This window comes from Oncorhynchus clarkii, chromosome 27, assembly GCF_045791955.1.
Source record: "Oncorhynchus clarkii lewisi isolate Uvic-CL-2024 chromosome 27, UVic_Ocla_1.0, whole genome shotgun sequence".
Classification (NCBI taxonomy): Eukaryota; Metazoa; Chordata; class Actinopteri; order Salmoniformes; family Salmonidae; genus Oncorhynchus; species Oncorhynchus clarkii.
Window position 1 is genome coordinate 19,179,486 of NC_092173.1, and position 22,972 is coordinate 19,202,457.

The 22,972-nt window shown below is 43.4% G+C and overlaps 1 protein-coding gene across 1 annotated transcript in view; it reads left to right on the top strand.

The window, feature by feature from the left end:
- Positions 1-22,972, top strand: part of LOC139386040 (calcium-binding protein 8-like) — a 91,206-nt gene that overhangs the window by 19,328 nt on the left and 48,906 nt on the right. Inside the window, exons 3-4 of the mRNA XM_071131452.1 lie at positions 10,995-11,138; positions 19,126-19,238. Of these exons, the coding sequence (XP_070987553.1) occupies positions 10,995-11,138; positions 19,126-19,238 (257 nt within the window). The remainder of the gene's footprint in view (positions 1-10,994; positions 11,139-19,125; positions 19,239-22,972) is intronic.

The following is a 22,972-nucleotide window of genomic DNA, read 5'->3' on the forward strand; positions in this document are numbered from 1 at the left end:
GATATAGATTGTGCAACCAGGGCTGGTAAAACCTTGGATCATTGCTATTGTAACTTCCGCGACGCATATAAGGCCCTCCCCCGCCCTCCTTTCGGAAAAGCTGACCACGACTCCATTTTGTTGCTCCCTGCCTACAGACAGAAGCTAAAACAAGAAGCTCCCGCGCTCAGGTCTGTTCAACGCTGGTCCGACCAATCTGATTCCACGCTCCAAGACTGCTTCCATCACGTGGATTGGGATATGTTCCGCACTGCGTCCAACAACAACATTGACGAATACGCTGATTCGGTGAGCGAGTTCATTAGAAAGGGCATTGAAGATGTCGTTGCCATAGCAACGATTTAAAACATTCCCAAACCAGAAACCGTGGATTGATGGCAGCATTTGTGTGAAACTGAAAGCCCAAACCACTGCTTTTAACCAGGGCAAGGTGACCGGAAACATGACCGAATACAAACAGTGTAGCTATTCCCTCCGCAAGGCAATCAAACAAGCTAAGCGTCAGTATAGAGACAAAGTAGAGTCGCAATTCAATGGCTCAGACACAAGAGGTATGTGGCAGGGTCTACAGTCAATCACGGACAAGGATGTCTTGATCCCAGGCTGACTAAATAACTTTTTTGCCCGCTTTGAGGACAATATAGTGCCACTGACACGGCCCGCAACCAAAACATGTGGACTCTCCTTCACTGCAGCCGACGTGAGTAAAACATTTAAACGTGTTAACCCTCGCTGCAGGCCCAGACGACATCCCCAGCCGCGCCCTCAGAGCATGCGCAGACCAGCTAGCTGGTGTGTTTACGGACATATTCAATCAATCTTTATCCCAGTCTGCTGTTCCCACATGTTTAAGAGCGCTACCATTGTTCCTGTTCCCAAGAAAGTTAAGGTAACTGAGCTAAACGTCATCATGAAGTGCTTTGAGAGACTAGTCAAGGACCATATCACCTCCACCCTACCTGACACCCTAGACCCACTCCAATTTGCTTACCGCCCAAATAGATCCACAGACGATGAAATCTCAACCACACTGCACACTGCCCTAACCCATCTGGACAAGAAGAATACCTATGTGAGAATGCTGTTCATCGACTACTCCAAACTCGTCATCAAGACCTGGGACCTGGGACCGAGACCCTGGGTCTCGACCCCGCCCTGTGCAACTGGGTACTGGACTTCCTGACGGGCCGCCCCCAGGTGTTGAGGGTAGGTAACAACATCTCCACCCCGCTGATCCTCAACACTGGGGCCCCACAAGGGTGCATTCTGAGCCCTCTCTTGTACTCCCTGTTCACCCACGACTGCGTGGCCATGCACGCCTCCAACTCAATCATCAAGTTTGCGGACGACACTACAGTGGTAGGCTTGATTACCAACAACGACGAGACGGCCTACAGGGAGGAGGTGAGGGCCCTCGGAGTGTGGTGTCAGGAAAATAACCTCACACTCAACGTCAACAAAACTAAGGAGATGATTGTGGACTTCAGGAAACAGCAGAGGGAGCACCCCCCTATCCACATCGATGGGACAGTAGTGGAGAGGGCAGTAAGTTTTAAGTTCCTCAGCGTACACATCACAGACAAACTGAATTGGTCCACCCACACAGACAGCATCGTGAAGAAGGTGCAGCAGCGCCTCTTCAACCTCAGGAGGCTGAAGAAATTCGGCTTGTCACCAAAAGTACTCACAAACTTCTAGATGCACAATCGAGAGCATCCTGTCGGGCTGTATCACCGCCTGGTACGGCAACTGCTCCGCCCACAACCGTAAGGCTCTCTAGAGGGTAGTGAGGTCTGCACAACGCATCACGGGGGCAAATTACCTGCCCTCCAGGACACCTACACCACAGGAAGGCCATAAAGATCATCAAGGACAACAACCACCCGAGCCACTGCCTGTTCACCCCGCTATCATCCAGAAGGAGATGTCAGTACAGGTGCATCAAAGCAGGGACTGAGAGACTGAAAAACAGCTTCTATCTCAAGGCCATCAGACTGTTAAACAGCCACCACTAACATTGAGTGGCTGCTGCCAACACACAGACTCCAGCCACTTTAAAATGGGAATTGATGTAAAATATATCACTAGCCACTTTAAACAATGCTACTTAATATAATGTTTACATACCCTACATTATTAATCTCATATGTTTATACTGTACCCTATATCATCTACTGCATCTTGCCTATGCCGTTCTGTACCATCACTCATTCATATCTTTATGTACATATTCTTTATCCCTTTACACTTGTGTGTATAAGGTAGTAGTTTTGGAATTGTTAGGTGAGATTACTCATTGGTTATTACTGCATCGTCGGAACTAGAAGCACATGCATTTCGCTACACTCGCATTAACATCTGCTAACCATGTGGATGTGACAAATAAATTTGTTTCGATTTGATTTGATTTGAGAAGGAAGCCACTCCTTAGTAAGAGACACATTTTTTATATTTTATTTTATTACGCTACAGCCTTATTTTAAAATTTAGATTGCTTGGAGTTTGGCACCTAAAGGCACCTTAACACTCTCAGACCATGAGAAACACGATTCTCTGGTCTGATGAAGCCAAGATTGAACTCTTTGGCCTGAATACCAAGTGTCATGTCTAGAGAGAACCTGGCACCATCACGCTGTGGAGATGTTTTTCAGCTGCAAGGAATGGGAGACTATTCAGGATGGAGGGAAAGAGGAGCGGAGCAAAGCAGAGAGAGATCCTTGATGAAAACCTGCTCCAGAGCACTCTGGACCTCAGACTGTCGCGAAGGTTCACCTTCCAACAGGACAATGACCCTAAGCACACAGCCAAGACATCGCAGGAGTGGCTTCGGGACAAGTCTCTGAATGTCCTTGAGGGGCCCAGCCAGAGACCAGACTTGAACCTAATCGAATATCTCTGGAGAGACCTGAAAATAGATGTGCAGCGATGCTCCACGTCCAACCTGACAGAGCTTGAGGGGATCTGCAGAGAAGAATGGGAGAAACTCCCCAAATACAGGTGTGCCACGCTTGTAGCATCATACCTAAGAATACTCAAGGCTGTAATCGCTGCCAAAGGTGCTTCAGCAAAGTACTGAGTAAAGGGTCTGAATACTTATGTAAATAAGGTATTTCTGTTTTTTATTTTCAGAACATTTGCAAATATTATTGTTTTATTTTTTTTGCCTGTTTTTGCTTTGCCATTATGGGGTATTTTGTGTAGATTAATGAGGGGAAAAACTATCTAATCCATTTTAGAATATTTATTTTAAAAAAATGTAACCTTTATTTAACTAGGCAAGTCAGTTAAGAACAAATTCTTATTTACAATGATGGCCTACCCCGGCCAAACCCGGACGACGCTAGGCCAATACAGCCTGGATTCGAACCAGAGATTGTAGTGACGCCTCTTGCACTGAGATGCAGTGCCTTGGACTGCTGCGCCAATCGGGAGTGTAACGTAACAGAATGTGGAAAAAGAGAAGGGGCCTGAAAACTTTCCGAATGCACTGTAACACACTACACTAGAGTAATGATTAGCAATCATCTCCTTGGCTTATTAATTTATCCATAGTACTATACACAGGCAGCTACCATTTCAACCATGTTCACCATTTCTACCATGGGGATATTTACTGAGGAAATTTGGTGTTGCTACCTGTAAGTGTCTTTATCTATGGCCATTAAAGTGAAACAATGTTACTGTACTGCGTTGAACTAGCTGACTCACCACATACAGCACGTTGTCGTCAGTCAGCTTTAGTACAGGTACACATTGTTAACCTCTCAGCCTGTTGGAGGGGATGTAGTTTCCTTTTGTGTCTTATTCTACTTGCATGTTTTGGACTGTTTGATTTGTGTGTGGTTGGTATGTGTGTGTATGCAGTGCTCTGAGAGCTGCAGCATGTAGAATAGATGTTGGTGTGGGTAGAGAGCTTTGTGTATCAGGTAGTCTTGCCTCCGGCGAGGCCGATCTGTGCTGCTACTGCTTCTGCTGCTGTGTCTGAAAGGTCAGACAAGATGTGGATATGAGATTGTAATTTATAGACACATACAGCACTGACAGCACTAACTTCATATCACAAAGCACATAACACACATTTGATACACTGAGAAAGTGGGGATAAGTAGTGTTCAGTAGGGAGACACTATTTTCTAACCAGGAGCTACTACTTGAAGTTGTCCAATTAAAACAAATATTGAAGTTTTACGTTGTAAAAAGTTTTACTATGGTGTGCCCTACTGAACATGAGTGCTGATGCACTTGGCCTAGATTGCAATGCAGGGTGCTGTTAAAGTGACTCTAAATTCAAGTCTTTTTTTACTCTGATTCATTTCTCCATCTGACATTTTCCGTGGGTATTCCTGTTCCTTTGGTATTACTTTGTCATACAGGATGTTAAATTATTCTCCCCTGTAAAGCTTTGGTTTTCAGAGCATCAGAGCACGTGATTGATATGGGAGCAGTTGTGCATGAAATAGAGAAAAAGCGGGAGAGAGCTGTATGAATATACGACCCGTGGTATGAATGTTGTTGGTGTTCAAATGGGCCGAGCCCTCACACAGGAACCTACTCTACAAAGGCCTGAGTCACTCACTGTTCTGTGCTGCTGTGATCCTCCTGATGGGTTTATTCATGAGGCGCTAATTTCAATGTACCAAAATAAACCCATACACCTTTGATGTGCTTGTGTTTTTCTCTGTTTTGTTGTGCTGTGTGTGTGTGTGTGTTCTCTTTCACAAACACATTGCTAGAACGAGTGTCTCTGGTTAGAACAAGCTTTTGTACTCTGTTATGAATGATAATGGCTGAATGTGTTTGCTCGGGCCAGATGTTTTGGGAAGCAGGGAAGGACAAAATACTTTTCAGAGGCTAGTACAACAACTAACCTGAACCCTCGGTAACATCTGAGTGCTTTTATGATCCGAAATATAATTTCAGATTTTACGAGGTGATTTAAATACAGAGAAAAAACATGACATTTACACACCATTGTCCACCTTGCAGCTCAGAGCTCCAAATCACTCCTACTACTACTATGGCTATGAATAAATGACAGCTTCTCAGCACATGATTGACAGGTGATTGACCAAGGATTGGTTAAAGATTGGCAGCATGGGCAGGCCTCCTCTAGCATGAAACTTTGCTTCACGCTTAGGTTATCTTTAGACTACAATAAGTATCAGTTAACCTGTTGTTTGCTCCTTCTTATGGTTTCTTTGAAGAACTCTACCACTACGATGTTTTGTTTATTGACATGGTCTTTTCAAGACTGGACACGTAAGATTCATTTTCTTGTTAGCACATGTATTCCCAAGTGTATGACATTCTATCCCATATCTGGGACACGTTTGGAATTAATTCATGTTTGAGTTAGCCTATGTCTTGGGTGAGGGGCAGTCCTGTCTAATACATTGTTGCATTGTTGCAAGGCCACTGGTCCTGGTGAATTAATTCTAAAATGGGGCAAAAAAGTATTTAGTCAGCCACCAATTGTGCAAGTTCTCCCACTTAAAAAGATGAGAGAGGCCTGTAATTTTCAACATAGGTACACTTCAACTATGACAGAAAAATGAGGGAAAAAAATCCAGAAAATCACATTGTAGGATTTTTTATGAATTTATTTGCAAATTATGGTGGAAAATAAGTATTTGGTCACCTACAAACAAGCAAGATTTCTGGCTCTCACAGACCTGTAACTTCTTCTTTAAGAGGCTCCTCTGTCCTCCACTCGTTACCTGTATTAATGGCACCTGTTTGAACTTGTTATCAGTATAAAAGACACCTGTCCACAACCTCAAACAGTCACACTCCAAACTCCACTATGGCCAAGACCAAAGAGCTGTCAAAGGACACCAGAAACAAAATTGTAGACCTGCACCAGGCTGGGAAGACTGGGGCTCCACGCAAGATCTCACCCCGTGGGGTCAAAATGATCACATGAACGGTGAGCAAAAATCCCAGAACCACACCTAGTGAATGACCTGCAGAGAGCTGGGACCAAAGTAACAAAGCCTACCATCAGCAAGGGCATTGAAGATGAAACGTGGCTGGGTCTTTCAGCATGACAATGATCCCAAACACACCGCCCGGGCAACGAAGGAGTGGCTTCGTAAGAAGCATTTCAAGGTCCTGGAGTGGCCTAGCCAGTCTCCAGATCTCAACCCCATAGAAAATCTTTGGAGGGAGTTGAAAGTCTGTGTTGCCCAACAACAGACCCAAAAGGAGATCTGCATGGAGGAATGGGCCAAAATACTAGCAACAGTGTGTGAAAACCTTGTGAAGACTTACAGAAAACGTTTGACCTCTGTCAATGCCAACAAAGGGTATATAACAAAGTATTGAGAAACTTTTGTTATTGACCAGATACTTATTTTCCACCATAATTTGCAAATAAATTCATTACAAATCCTACAATGTGATTTTCAGGATTTTTTTTTTCTCATTTTGTCTGTCATAGTTGAAGTGTACCTATGATGACATCATGAAGTGCTTTGAGAGACTGGTCAAGGATCATATCACCTCCACCTTACATGTCACACTAGACCCACTTCAATTTGCGTACCGCCCCAATAGTTCCACAGACAATGCAATTGCCATCACACTGCCCTATCTGGACAAGAGGAATACCTATGTAAGAATGTTGTTCATTGATTACAGCTCAGCATTCAACACCATAGTACCCTCCAAGCTCATCATTAAGCTTGAGGCCCTGGGTCTCAACCCTGCCCTGTGCAATTGGGTTCTGGACTTCCTGACGGGTTGCCCCCGGGTGGTGAAGGTAGGAAACAACATCCCCACAAGAAGATTGAGGTGGAGCACGCCCACAGGACTAGAAAACCCACCACCAGCCCAGGTGATAGGCTCAATGCCGATAGTGGTCAAGTTCCTGAGGTTCAAGGACAAGATAGCTGTTCTGGAATGAGCCAAGAACTTGTGAGGAACGTATATCTTCCTCAGCAAGGACTATCCTGAAGCTGTTCGCCAGTGAGGAAAGAACTGATCCCAGCCATGAAAGCTGCCAGAGCGCGTGAGGACATCGCTTACATCCGCTATGACAGGCTCATTGTCCACCCTCCCTCCCAGAAGCCTGGAAGGGATGTGAGAGAGCCAAGCCTATAGGTTCGTGGCTTCAACCCCGCAGCACACACACACCAATTAATCTATGGACTGCTGAATGTATATTTTTTTCTCTTGCTTTGTTTGCTCTTTTCAGTATTATGTATATCTCTGATAAGCTACCCAGGAAAGGGCTGAACATAGCCCATATTAATATATGTAGCCTTAGAAATAAGGTTAATGAAATCAATAACTTGCTAACATCAGAACATTCATATATTAGCCATTTCTAATATATAATTAATTTGATGATACAGTAGTAGCAATACAAGGATGTAACATCTATAGAAGAGACAGAAATGCTTATGGGGGAGGTGTTGCTATATATATTCAGAGCCATATCCCTGTAATGCTTAGAGAAGATCTTATGTCAAGTGTTATTGAAGTGTTGTGGTTGGTCAGTGTCTAAATAATATGTGTGAAATACTTGATAGTGTATGTGATGTAAACAAAGAGGTCAACTTTTCTGGGGACCTGAATATTAACTGGTTTTCATCAAGCTGTCCACTCAAGAGGAAGCTTCTTACTGTAACCAGTGCCTGTAATCTGGTTCAGGTTATTAATCAACCTACCAGGGTGTTTACAAACACTACAGGAACAAGATCATCCACATGTATCGATCACATTTTTACTAATACTGTAGAACTTTGTTCTAAAGCTTTATCCGTAACCATTGGATGCAGTGATTACAATATACTTACTATATCCAGGAAGCCAAAGTTCCAACAGCTGGCCCTAAAATAGTGTATAAGAGATCATACAAAATATTTTGCTGTGACTCTTATGTGGATGATGTTAAAAATATTTGTTGTTCTGATGTGATTAATGAGGATCATCCAGATGCTGCACTTGATGAATTTATGAAATTGCTTCTTCCAATTATTGATAAACATGCACCTGTTAAGTAACTGACTGTTAGAACTGTTAAGTTGCCATGGATTGATGAGGAATTGAAAAACTGTATGGTTGAAAGAGATGGGGGAAAAGGAGTGGCTATTAAGTATGGCTGCACATCTGACTGGCTGTATTATGAAGCCAAGATCAATGATATAAAAAATGATGGAAAAACTACTTTGGAGTAGTTTAAATTAAATTATGGGCAGAAAGACAAATTCAACTCCATCTTTCATCGAATCAGATGGCTGATGGCATCACAAAATCATTGCCAATGTTGCCAATAATTTGAATGATTATGTCATTGGCAAAGTGGGCAAACTTAAGCAGGAAATGCCAACAATGAACAGTGAGCAATTGTATTCATGCATAAAAAAATGAATAATTAATGAAAAGCATTGCAAGTTTACATTTTGTAAATTTAGTGTGGGAGAGGTGGGGAAATTATTGTTAGAAATCAATAATGACAAACCTCCTGGCATTGAGAACTTAGATGGAAAGCTACTGAGGATGGTAGTTGACTATATCCACTCCTATCTGTCCTATTTTCATCTGAGCCTAGAGGAAAGTCTTTGTTATAGGCCTGGAAGGAAGCTAAAATAATTCCGCTACCCACGAGTGGTAAAGTGGCCTTTACTGGTTCTAACAGCAGACCTATAAGCTTGCTGCCAGTTCTTAGCAAACTGTTGGAAAAATTGTGTTTGACCAAATACAGTGCTATTTCTCTGTAAACAAATTAACAGCAGACTTTCAGCATGCTTATAGAGAAGGGCACTCAACATGTACTGCACTGACACAAATGACTGTGGAAGGGTACTGTTAGATTTCATTGCAGCTTTTGATATTATTTACCATAAGCTGTTGTTGAAAAACATATGTGTTATGGCTTTTCAACCTCTGCCATATTGTGGATTCAGAGCTATCTATCTAATAGAATTCAAAGGGTTTTCTTTAATGGAAGCTTCTCTAATGTCAAACATGTAAAGCGTGGCGTACCGCAGGGCAGTCTCTAGGCCCTCTACTCTTTTCTATTTTTACCAATGACCTGCCACTGGAATTAAACAAAGCATGTGTGTCCATGTATGCTGATGATTCAACCATATACACATCAGCAACCACAGCTAATGTTTTGGTGCAAATAATTTCTTAAGTGCTAGACCTCAGCTGAATCTGGTAATGAATGGTGTGGCTGTTGAACAAGTTGAGGAGACTGGGCGTTACCTTAGATTGTAAACTGTCATGGTCAAAACAAATAGATTCAATGGATGTAAAGATGGGGAGAGGTCTGTCCGTAATAAAGAGATGCTCTGCGTTTTTGACACTACACTCCAAAAAGCAAGTTCTGCAGTCTCTCATTTTGTCTAATCTTGATTATTGTCCTGTCGTGTGGTCCAGTGCTGCAAGGAAATACCTAGTGAAGCTGCAGCTGGCCCAGAACAGAGCGGCATGTTTTTTGATTTTCATTATAATCAGAGGGCTGATATAAATACTATGCGTACCAGTCTCTCTTGGCTAAGAGTTGAGGTGAGACTGACTGCATCACTTCTTCTTTTTAAAAGAAATATTAGAACAAACGTGTTGGAAATCCCAAATTGTTTGCATAGTCAACTTACGCACAGCTCTGACACACACAATTACCCCATCAGACATAACACCAGGGGTCTTTTCACAGTCCCCAAATCCATAACAAATTCAAGAAAGCGTAGAGTATCATATAGAGAGCCCTTATTTGCATGGATCTTCCATCCATCTCATATTGCTCAAATAAACAGCAAACCTGGTTTAAAAAAACAGATAGGGCAACACCTCACGGCACAACGCCTCTCCCCTATTTGACCTAGATAGTTTGTGTGTATACATTGATATGTAGGCTACGTGTGCCTTTAAAAAAATATGATGTAGTTCTGTCCTTGAGCTGTTCTTGTCTATTGATGTTCTGTCATGTTTCTTGTTTTGTGTGGACTCCAGGAAGAGTAGCTTCTGCTTTTGCAATAAAAAAACAAATACCAAAAACCAAATGTCACAGTAATGCCAAAAAGATTATCAAGGACAACAACCACCCAAGCCACTGCCTGTTCACCCTGCTACCATCCAGAAGGCGAGGTCAGTACAGGTGCATCAAAGCTGGGACCGAGAGACAGAAAAATAGCTTCTATCTCAAGGCCATCAGACTGTTAAATAGCCATCGCTAACATTGAGAGGCTGCTGCCTACATACAGACTTGAAATCATTGGCCACTTTAATAAATGGATCACTAGTCACTTTAATAATGCCACTTTAATACTGTTTACATATCTTACATTACTCATCTCATATGTATATACTGTATTTTATACCATCTATTGCATCTTGCCTATGCCACTCGGTCATTGCTTATCCATATATTTATATGTATATTGTCTTATTCCATTCCTTTAATTTGATTTGTGTGTATTAGGTAGTTGTTGTGGAATTGTTAGATTACTTGTTAGATATTACTGCACTGTTGGAATTAGAAGCACAAGCATTTCACTAAACTCGCAATAACATCTGTTAACCATGTGTATGTGACCAATATAATTTGATTTGATTTATTTAAAAACATCCTTGGCTGCCTCTCTCTCTCTCTTACAATCTCGCTGCATATCTCTCTTTCCCCTCTCTCTGTTTCCTTCTACCCCCCCTCTCTCTATATTTCTCTCTCCAGTTCTCTGTCTCTCTCTCTCCCTGCTCACTGCCTCCCTGCCATAAGCCCAATTTTCTCTGTAGACACACTAATAAAATATTAATTCATGAAAGCACAGAGGAGCCTGCTGACTTTTAGGCTTGACGCTGATGGGTATCTTTCAAACTGACACAGTACAGCGGCTTGTCGTACACACAGAGCAAGCTTATTTGTCACCACCATCTAAGTTGCCTGCAGGTTATTGCAGATGTCATTTGCAATGTTCTTGATATAAGGCACAGAGTTAAAATAATTCCTAACCATGGTGTATCCTCTCCTCTCCTCCTTGTGTTGACAGAGATCCGGGAGGCATTCAGAGTGCTGGACCGGGATGGGAACGGGTTCATCTCCAAGCAGGAGCTGGGTATGGCCATGAGGTCCCTGGGATACATGCCCAGTGAGGTGGAGCTGGCCATCATCATGCAGAGACTAGACATGGATGGTGAGTCACCTTCAGTACCCATTTCACACATTTACAGTACACAGACACATGCAGTTGCACATGCAACAGAAGGCCCCATGTTCGAGTCCAGTGAGAGACAGGTACCCACTCTGTTACATGCACACATACATATTTAAACATGAAGAGATCCCCTCACTCCTGTTTACACACCATGATCACGCCTTCACAAAGACATGGTCATATGCACACTGTCAGAAACACACATATACATAAATAGATCCCGCTCTTCCTTTTTTACACATTCATACACATGTTCCTACATACAGTTCCTTTAGAAAGTATTCAGACCCCTTTACTTTTTCCACATTTTGTTACTTTACAGCCTTATTCTAAAATTGATTAAATAAAAATCCTCCTCAATCTACACACAATACACATAATGACAAAGCGGAAAACGTTTTTTGAAATTTGAGCAAATGTATTACAAATACAAAACACAAATGCCTTATTTACATAAGTATTCAAACCCTTAGCTATGAGAATTGAGCTCAGGTACATTCGGTTTCCATTGATCATCCTTAAGATGTTTCTACAATTTGATTGGAGTCCCCCTGTAGTAAATTCAAATGATTTAACATAATTTGGAAAGGGACACACCTGTCTATATAAGGTCCCCCAGTTGACAGTGCATGTCAGAGCAAAAACCAAGCCATGAGGTCGAAGGAATTGACCATAGACCAGATTTTGTTAGTCACAGATCTGGGGAAGGGTACCAAAAAATGTCTGCAGCATTGAAGGTCCCCGAGAACACAGTGTCCTCCATCATTCTTAAATGGAAAAAGTTTGGAACCACCAAGACTCTTCCTAGACCTGGACGCCTGGCCAAACTGAGCAATTGGGGGAGAAGGGCCTTGGTCAGGGAGATGACCAAGAACCCGATGGTCACTCTGACAGATCTCTAGAGATTCCTCTGTGGAGATGGGAGAACTTTCCAGAAGGACAACCATCTCTGCAGCACTCCACCAATCAGGCCTTTACGGTAGAATGGCCAGGCTGAAGCCTCTCCTTAGTAAAAGGCACATGACAGCCCGCTTGGAGTTTGCCAAAAGGCCCCAAAAGACTCATGCTGTGGAGATGTTTTTCAGCAGCAGGGACTTGGAGACTATTCAGGATCAAGGGAAAGATGAACTGAGCAAAGTACAGAGAGATGCTTGATGAAAACCTGCTCCAGAGCCCTCAAAACCTCAGACTGGGGTGAAGGTTGACCTTCCAACAGGACAATGACCATAAGCACACAGCCAATAAAACGCAGGAGTGGCTTTGGGACAAGTCTCTGATTGTCTTTGAGTGGCCCAGCCAGAGCCCGGACTTGAACCCGATCGAACACCTCTGGAGAGATCTGAAAATAGCAGTTCAACAACTCTCAAATCAAATCAAATTGTATTTGTCACATCGGCCAAATACAACAGGTTTCCCCTTACAGTGAAATGATTATTTACAAGCCCTTAAACAACAATGCAGTTTAAAGAAAAATAAATGTTAAGAAAGTATTTATTAGAATAAAGTGAAGTAAAACAGTTTTTTAGAAGAATCTTACAGTAGCGAGGCTATATACAGGGGGTACCGGTACAGAGTCAATGTGCAGGGGCACAGGTTAGTTGAGGTAATTGAGGTAATATGTACATGTAGGTTGAGGTAAAGTGACTATGCATGGATAATAAACAGAGAGTAGAAGCAGCATAAAAATGGAGTGGGGGGACAATGCAAATAGTCCGGGTAGCCATTTTATTAGCTGTTCTGGAGTCTTATGGTTTAGGGGAAGAAGCTGATATGAAGCCTTTTGGACCTTGACTTCGCACTGAGGTACTGCTTGCCGTGTGGTAGCAGAGAGAACAGTCTATGACTAGTGTTGCTGGAGTCTTGGCAATAAAGGTCCTGGATGGCAGGAAGCTTGGCCCCAGTGATGTACTGGGCCGTACACACTACCATCTCTAGAGCCTTGCGGTCGGAGGCCAAGCAGTTGCCATACCTGGCGGTGATTCAACCGGTCAGAATGCTCTTGATGGTGCAGCTGTAGAACTTTTTGAGGATCTGAGGACCCATGCCAAATCTTTTCAGTCTCCTGAGAGGGAATAGGCGTTGTTGTCCCCTCTTCACGACTGTTTTGGTGTGTTTGGACCATGACATTTATATCCTTTGTCTTGATCACGTTGAGGGAGAGGTTGTTGTCCTGGCACCACACTGCCAGCTCTCTGACCTCCTCCCTACAGGCTGTCTCATCGTTGTTGGTGATCAGGTGTCGTTGGCAAACTTAATGATGGTGTTGGAGTCATGCTTGGCCATGCAATCAAATGTGAACAGGGAGTACAGGAGGGGACTGAGCACGCACCCCTGAGGGGCTCCTGTGTTGAGGATCAGTGTGGCAGATGTGTTTTTGCCTACCTTTACCACCTGGGGGCGGTCCGTCAGAAAGTCCAGGATCCAGTTGCAGGTAGGTGTTTAGTTCCAGGGTCCAAGCTATAGTCAATGAATAGCATTCTCACATAGGTGTTCCTTTTGTCCAGGTGGGAAAGGGCAGTGTGGAGTGCAATAGAGATTGCATCATCTGAGAATCTGTTGGGGAGGTATGCCAATTGGAGTGGGTCTAGGGTTTCTGGGATAATGGTGTTGATGTGATCCATGACCAGCATTTCAATGCACTTCATGGCTACAGATGTGAGTGCTACGGGTCGGTAGTCATTTAGGTAGGTTACCTTAGTGTACTTGGGTACAGGGACCATGGTGGTCTGCTGGAAACATGTTGGTATTACAGTCTCGGTCAAATATAAGGTTGAAAATGTCAGTGAAGACACTTGCCAGTTGGTCAGTGCATGCTCGGAGTACACGTTCTGGTAATCTGTTTGGCCCTGCGGCCTTGTGAATGTAGACCTGTTTAAAGGTCTTACTCACATCGGCTATGGAGAGCATGAACACACAGTCGTCTGGAACAGCTGATGCTCTCATGCATGCTTCAGTGTTGCTTTCCTCGAAGCGAGCATAGGCTTGTTTCACTGAGCAGCTCGCAGCTGTGCTTCCCTTTGTAGTCCGTAATAGTTTACGAACCCTGCCAAATCCAACGAGCGTCAGCGCCGGTGTAGTACGATTCAATCTTAGTCCTGTATTGACGCTTTGCCTGTTTGATAGTTCATCGGAGGGCATGGCGAGAATTCTTGTGAGCATCCAGATTAGAGTCCCGCTCCTTGAAAGCGGCACCTCTACCCTTTATCTCAGTGTGAATGTTGCCTGTAATCCATGGCTTCTGGTTGGGGTATGTACATATGGTCACTGTGCGGACTACGTCATCAATGCACTTATTGATGAAGCCAGTGACTGATGTGGTGTACTATTCAATGCCATCTGAAGAATCCAAGAACATATTTCAGTCTGTGGTAGAAAAACAGTCCTCTAGCTTAGCATCTTTGTCATCTGACCACTTCCTTATTGAGCGAGTCGCTGGTACTTTTGGCTTGTAAGCAGGAATCTGGAGGATAGAGTTATGGTCAGATTTGCCAAATGGAGGGCGAGGGAGAGCTTTGTATGCGTCTCTGTGTGTGGAGTAAAGGTGGTCTAGAGTTTTTTTCCTCTTGTTGCACATGTAACATGCTTATAGAAATGAGCTAAAACAGATTTAAGTTTCCCTGCATTAAAGTCCCCGGCCACTAGGAGCGTTGCCTCTGGATGAGGATTTTCTTGTTTGCTTATGGCCTTATACAGCTCGTTGGCTGCCGTGTTAGTGCCAGTGGTGGTAAATAGACAGCTACGAAAAATATAGATAAAAACTCTCTTGGTAAATAGTGTGGTCTACAGCTTATCATGAGATACTCTACCTGAAGCGAGCAAAACCTCAAGACTTCCTTAGTATCAGATTTTGTGCACCAGCTGTTATTTACAAATAAACTCAGACTGTCACCCCACAGACCGCCACAGCTGTTCTATCTTGCCGATGGACTGAAAACCCAGCCAGCTGTATTTTATTCATGTCGTCGTTCAGCCACTTCCATTTTATTATGCAATGATTTGACGTTGGACAAAATCAAATTAAACTTTATTTGTCACATGCGCCGAATACAACAAGTGTAGACTTTACCGTGAAATGCTTACTTACAAACCCTTAACCAACAGTGCAGTTCAAGAAGAAGAAAATATTTACCAAGTAGACTAAGATAAAAAGTAATAATAAAAAGTAACACAAATAGAATAACGAGGCTATATACAGGGGGCACCAGTACCGAGTCAGTGTGCGGGGATACAGGCTAGTTGAGGTAATCTGTACATGTAGGTGGGGGCAAAGTGACTATGCATAGGTAACAAACAAACAGCGAGTAGCAGCTGATGGTAAAGAGTAATCGCTGTCCTGATACCCAGAAGCTCTTTTTGGTCATAAGAGACGGTGGCAGACACATTATGTACAAAATACATTTCAAATAACGCAAACAAACACACACAATAGCACAATTGGTTAGGAGCCTGTAACACGGCAGCCATCTCCTCCGGCACCATCCAACCTGATAGAGCTTGAGAGGATCTGCAGAGAAGAATGGGACAAACTACCCAAATACAGGTGTGCCAAGCTTGTCGTGTCATACCCAAGACTCAAGGCTGTAATCCCTGCCAAAGGTGCTTCAACAAAGTACTGAGTAAAGGGACTGAATACTTATGTAAATGTAATATGTCAGTTTTTATTTGTAATACTTTTACAAAAATATCTAAAAACCTGTTTTTACTTTGTCATTACGGGGTATTGTGTGTAGATTGATGGGGGGGGGAAAAACTATTTAATACATTTTAGAATAAATCAGTAACCTAACAAAATGTAGAAAAAGTCAAGGGTAATTAATACTTTCCGAAGGCACAGTATGACTACATAATCACAAACATAATAAATACATTGACATGAGTGCTCATTCACCATTATGCACACACATTTGCATGTACATACAGTACATTACATGCACACAGTAATGTGCACTCATTCGCACCATACTTTCATATCACAACCTCCACTTTACACTTTAAATAAGCATGAAGGATCCTACTATCCAAAAACACACCGGAAGAGCACTTAACACATCCCATAGTCCCATTGTAGCAATATCTGTCTCTAAACTGTCTATGTGTAAAATGTTGGCTGTGGTCCCTTGCTCCCTTTCATCTTAATGAACTGTGTTGCACATATTTACGCTAACAAACACATGCGTACACACACAAACAAACACACACAACACACGTGATTACAAGTTGGGTGAATTTTGGCACATTTCTTCTGACAGAGATGGTGTAACTGAGTCAGGTTCGTAGGCTTCTTTGCTTGCACACCCTTTTCCAGTTCTGCCCACAAATTTTCTTTAGGATTGAGGACAGAGCTTTGTCATGGCCACTCCAATACCTTGACTTTGTTGTCCTTAAGCCATTTTACCACAACTTTGGAAGTACGCTTGGGGTCATTGTCCATTTGGAAGACCCATTTGCAACCAAGCTTTACCTGACTGATGTTTTGAGATGTTGCTTCAATACATCCATTTAATTTTCCTCCCTCATGATGCCATCTATTTTGTGAAGTGCACCTCCTGCAGCAATGTATCCCCACAACATGACGCTGCCACCTCTGTGCTTCACGGTTGGGATGGTGTTCTTCGGCTTGCAAGCCTCCCCCTTTTTCCTCCAAACATAACGATGGTCATTATGGCCAAACAGTTCTATTTTTGTTTCATCAGACCAGAGGACGTTTCTCCAAAGAGTACGATCTTTGTCCCCATGTGCAGTTGCAAACCGTAGTCTGGCTTTTTTATGGCGGCTTTGGAGCAGTGGCTTCTTCCTTGCTGAGCGGCCTTTCAGGTTCTGTCTTTATAGGACTCGTTTAACTGTGGATATAGATACTTTTGTACTTGTTTCCTCCAGCATCTTCACAAGGTCCTTTGCTGTTGTTCTGGGATTGATTTGCACTTTTCGCACCAAAGTACGTTCATCTCTAGGAGACAGAACGTATCTCCTTCCTGAGCGGTATGACGGCTGCGTGGTCCCATGGTGTTTATACTTGCGTACTATTGTTTGTACAGATGAATGTGGTACCTTCAAGCGTTTGGAAATTGCTCCCAAGGATGAACCAGACTTGTGGAGGTCTACCATTTTTTTCTGAGGTCTTGGCTGATTTCTTTAGATTTTCCCATGATGTCAAGCAAAGAGGCCCTGAGTTTGAAGGTAGGCCTTGAAATACATCCACAAGTACACCTTCAATTGACTCAAATTATGTCAATTAGCCTATCAGAAGCTTTTAAAGCCATGACATCAATTTCTGGAATTCTCCAAGCTGTTTAAAGGCACAGTCAACTTAGTGTATGTAAACTTCTGACCCACTGGAATTGTGATACAGTGAATTATAGGTGAAATAATCTGTCTGTAAACAATTGTTGAAAAAATGACTTGTGTCATGCACAAAGTAGATGTCCTCTCCGACTTGCCAAAACTATAGTTTGTTAACAATACATTTGTGGAGTGGGTGATAAACGAGTTTTAATGACTCCAACCTAAGTCTATGTAAACTTCCGACTTCAACTGTACATGTGAAATTTTGTTTTTTTGAAGCAGATTTGCTAGAAAAACTGTAGTGGACTGATCTCAGGAAGATCGGAAAGTCATACCTGAATGCTCAAGGTTGTGGACTGCTCTCCACTCCAGATAAGAATGATTAGTGAAATGATTTATCCTCCCCTACTATTAAGGTATACCTGCTGTCAAATTGAAGGTTTGCTTGATATACCGCTTTCATCTCCTGCTTTGACAAGTTAGAACATCTAGGAGGACCTATCTGTCATATTTGTTATAGATATTGCTTGTACAGTCTGAGGTGTGACAGCAATCAATGTATGAGTTCCTGTTGGTTTGGTAGAGGGGGAGGACTGGAGGACCATTTGTCATCTGCGATGCCTTTGAAATTGTCAGTTGATTTTACTTGCTGTGACTGAATGAGGACACCCTGGCCAAGATAAGAAGGGTTGGCTGGATTGTTGTTGCGATTACATCTCTGTCATTACAGTGAGAGATGTTTTCAAAACATCAATTTGTGTTCTATTCAAAGCAATTTGCCTCAATCTCGTTTCATTTTCTTGTCTATAGACGCAACACAAAAGATCATGGTGATCAAATGGAGGAGGTGTCCATAGCCAGGTACATTACCAGATTAATGGGATATGAGGGTGTTTATTTGCCAAGCTAGCAGCAAGGTGAATTAGAGACACGTGACACATTCACGGATGGCCATTGATTTTTTCTCTTTGAGCAGCAGCTGCAACAGTCCAGCTGATCTCTATAAGATATGGATGGACTCATTGAGTTGATCTGATAATCTGTTCCACTGTCAGAACGATCCCTCAGATTGTTATCCAGCTCAGCAGAATGCCCTTGGTGGATTGCTTAGGAGCTTGTGGTCTTTGTTGGAGATCTCAGTATTGCAATCGCTCCCGTTGCTTTATATAGGGGTGTTATGCTCATAATACATGATGCCTGACATCGGCTGCTTTTGTTAGGAAGTGTTCTTGGTTAAAATCACATCCATCCGTCCATCCATCCAGCCATTCATCCATCCATCACGATAGTTCAGGGCCCTGACTGCACTGGCTGCACTGCCTGACTATCCCCAGTGATGAGGCAGGATCCCACTCTGCATATGCATGGGCACAGAGAGGGACAATCGATGGCATCAAACGTGACAGTGCCAGCGTGACTAAGGAGTTCACCCCCGTCAGGGGAGAGGGAGGAGAGGAGGAGTGAAGGGGCAGATTGAGTCGCCCTGAATGGGCAGCACACAACCTCTTCTGCAGGGAAATTAGGAAGATGAAGGAGGAAGGAGAATAGGTATTGAAGGGAAGGAACACATACTCAAATGAAGACTTGGTATAAAATACAGTTATTGTCATTTTTACTGATTTGAAATAACACTTTTTTTTGTGAGTAAGACATGTCATACTGTGTGTCTGACTGTGTTTCTTAGGAGACGGGCAGGTGGACTTCGATGAGTTCATGACGATCCTAGGACCCAAGCTCCTGTCGTCTGAAACCAGGGAGGGCTTCCTTGGGAGCACAATAGACAGCATATTCTGGCAGGTAAGGACTTCTCTCTTTTCACCTCTATCTTCTCTCACCTTTCCTTTACCAAGCAGTGGCCTGCAATAGCTGCAGCCATGGCCAAGTTGTGCAATAGCTGGCAGTGAAATCGAAGACATTTATTAATCTTGATTTGCACAATGATGATCAGTGTAGAGGCAGCAAAGAGTGTAGTGTGTCAGTTCCTGAAGGACAGTTGTTGTCTTGTCTGGTGGCAGTGCCTCCTGCCTTGGAGATGCTGGCAGGACATAATCTATGTGCCATTTGGCCAGATGTTCCTGCACTGAACCATGATGGAGGGGGAAGAGGATGATAGCTAGCGAGGGAGTCAGAGTAGTGAGTGGATGACTAAGATGGCATGACTGTGTAATAGAGGGGAACACAATTAGTGTGTGTGTGTGTGTGTGTGTGTGTGTGTGTGTGTGTGTGTGTGTGTGTGTGTGTGTGTGTGTGTGTGTGTGTGTGTGTGTGTGTGTGTGTGTGTGTGTGTGTGTGTGTGTGTGTGTGTGTGTGTGTGTGTGTGTGTGTGTGAAAGAGAAGTAACAGAGTGAGTGGAAGGGACAAGGTGAGAAGATTCGAGCGAGTGAAAGAAGTGAGGGGTGAAAGCGAATGAATGAAAGAGTTAGAGAGTGTAAGGGAGAGAGAGAGAACAACCATAGCCACGGGAAGTAAGGGTAATGAGGGTGCTGCAGCAGCCCCTGAAAAATCTATATATTATACAAAATAAATATACAGTTTTTCTTTATTTTTACTATTTTCTACATTGTAGAAACAAGACAAAACTATGAAATAACATATGGAATCATGTAGTAACCAAAGAAGTGTTAAACAAATCTAAATATGTTTTATATTAGAGATTCTTCAAAGTAGCCACCCTTTGCCTTCAACCAGTTTCATGAGGAAAATACAATTTCTGACCTACGCGGAAGAGTAACTTTTTCCTTTAACGAGTCCAACAAGAAGGATATTCTACTTTCACTGGAACAGGCCCAGATCCCCGTAAAAGGGGCCGCAGATCGGGCTGCCTTCTGAGAATCCATAGGCGAGCAAGTAAGCTCCCACTGCCACCCGTTCTTCTTGCTAATGTGCAATCAATGGCAAATAAAATTGATGACCTACGGTTAAGATTATCCTACCAACGGGACATTCAAAACTGTAATATCTTATGCTTCACGGAGTCGTGGCTGAACGACGACATTATCAACATACAGCTGGCTAGTTTCACACTGTATCGGCAGGATAGAACAGCGGCGTCTGGTGATTTTTGTAAATAACAACTGGTGCACAATATCTAAAGAAGTCTCAAGGTTTTACTCGCCTATCTACCTAGAGAGTTTTCATCTGTATTTTTCATAGCTGTCTACAAACCACCACAGACTGATTCTGGCAATAAGACCGCTCTCAATGAGCTGTATTCCGCCATAAGCAAACAGGAAAGCGCTCACCCAGAGGCAGCTTGCTTAGTGGCCGGGACTTGAATGCAGGGAAACTTAAATTCGTCTTACAAAATTTCTATCAGCATGTTAAATGTGCAACAAGAGGGAAAATAACTCTAGACCACCTATACTCCACACACAGAGACGCATACAAAGCTCTCCCTCGCCCTCCATTTGGCAAATCTGACCATAATTCTGTCCTCCCGATTCCTGCTTACAAGCAAAAAGTAAAGCAGGAAGTACCAGTGACTCGATCAATAAAAAGTTGGTCAGATGAAGCAGATGCTAAGCTACAGGACTGTTTTCCTAGCACAGACTGGAATATGTTCCGGGGTTCCTCCGATGGCATTGAGGAGTACACCACATCAGCCATTGGCTTCATCAATAAGTGCATCGATGACGTCGCCCCAACAGTGACCGTACGTACTGTACATACCCCAACCAGAAGCCATGGATTATAGAGCTAAAGGCTAGAGCTGCCGCTTTCAAGGAGCGGGACTCTAACCCGGAAGCTATTAAGAAATCCTGCTATGCCCTCCGACAAACCATCAAACAGGCAAAGCGTCAATACAGGACTAAGATCGAATCGTACTACACCGGTTCTGATGCTCGTCGGATGTGGCAGGGCTTGCCAACCATTACAGACTGCAAAGTGAAGCACATCCGAGAGCCGCCCAATGACACGAGCCTACCAGATGAGCTAAACTTCTTCTATGCTCGCTTCAAGGCAAATAACACTGAAACACACGAGAGCACCAGCTGTTCCTGAAGTCTGTGTGATAATGCTCTCCGCAGCCGATGTGAGTAAGACCTTTAAACAGGTCAACATTCACAAGGCCGCAGAGCCAAACGGATTACCAGGACATGTACTGCGAGCATGCGCTGACCAACTGGCAAGTGTCTTCACTGACATTTTCAACCTCTCCCTGTCCGAGTCTGTAATACCAACATGTTCTAAGCAGACCACCATAGTCCCTGTACCCAAGAACACCAAGAAGACCTGCTTAAATGACTACTGACCCATAGCACTCACATCTGTAGCCATGAAGTGCTTTGAAAGGCTAGTCATGGCTCACATCAACACCATTAACTCAGAAACACTCTAATTTGCATACCGCCCTAAGATATCCGCAGATGATGCAATCTCTATTGCACACGCTGATCCTCAACACAGGGCCCCCTCATGGGTACATGCTGAGTCCCCTGCTTTACTCCCTGTTCACTCATTACTGCACAGCCAGAAACAACTCCAACACCATCATTAAGTTTGCCGATGACACAACAGTGGTAGGCCTGATCACCGACAACGATGAGACAGTCTATAGGGAGGAGGTCAGAGATCCCTCAACGTGATCAAGACAAAAGAGATGATTGTAGACAACAGGAAAAAGAGGACCGCGCACGCCCCCATTCTCATCGACGGGCTGTAGTAGAGCAGGTTGAGAGCTTCAAGTTCCTTGGTGTCCACATCACCAACAAACTAACATGGTCCAAGCACACCAAGACAGTCGTGAAGAGGGCACGACAAAACCTATTCCCCTTCAGGAGAATGAAAAGATTTGGCATGGGTCCTCAGATTCTCAAAAGGTTCTACAGCTGCACCATCGGCGCATACAACTACATTTGGTTGCATCACTGCTAGGAAAGGCAACTGCTCTGCCTCTGACTGCAAGGCACTACAGAGGGTAGTAGACCTCTATACCAAGGTGGTGTCAGAGGGAGGCCCTAATAATTGTCAAAGACTCCAGCCACCCTAGTCATAGACTGTTCTCTCTGCTACCCCTCGGCAAGCAGTACCAGAGCACCAAGTCCAGGTCCAAGAGGTTTCAAAACAGCTTCTACCCCCAAGCCATAAGACTCCTGAACATCTAATCAAATGGCTACGCAGACTATTTGCATTGCCCCCCCCCCCCCACCTGTCTTTTACATCGCCATTGCTCCCTGTTGTTATCATCTATGCATAGTCATTGTAATAAATCTACCCACATTTACATATTACCTCAATTACCTCGTCTAACCAGTGCCCCCGCACATTGACTCTGTACCGGTACCCCCCTGTATATAGTCTCTCTATTGGTATTTTACTGCTGCTCTTTAATTAGTTGTTACTTTTTTTTCTTATTCTTATTCATATATATTTTTTTTACTGCATTGTTGGTTAGAGGCTCATAACTTCTCTAAGGTACGGGGCACTATTTTCACCTCCGGATGAAAAGCGTGCCCAGAGTAAACTGCCTGCTACTCAGGCCCAGAAGCTAGGATATGCACATAATTATGCACATAATTAGTAGATTTGGA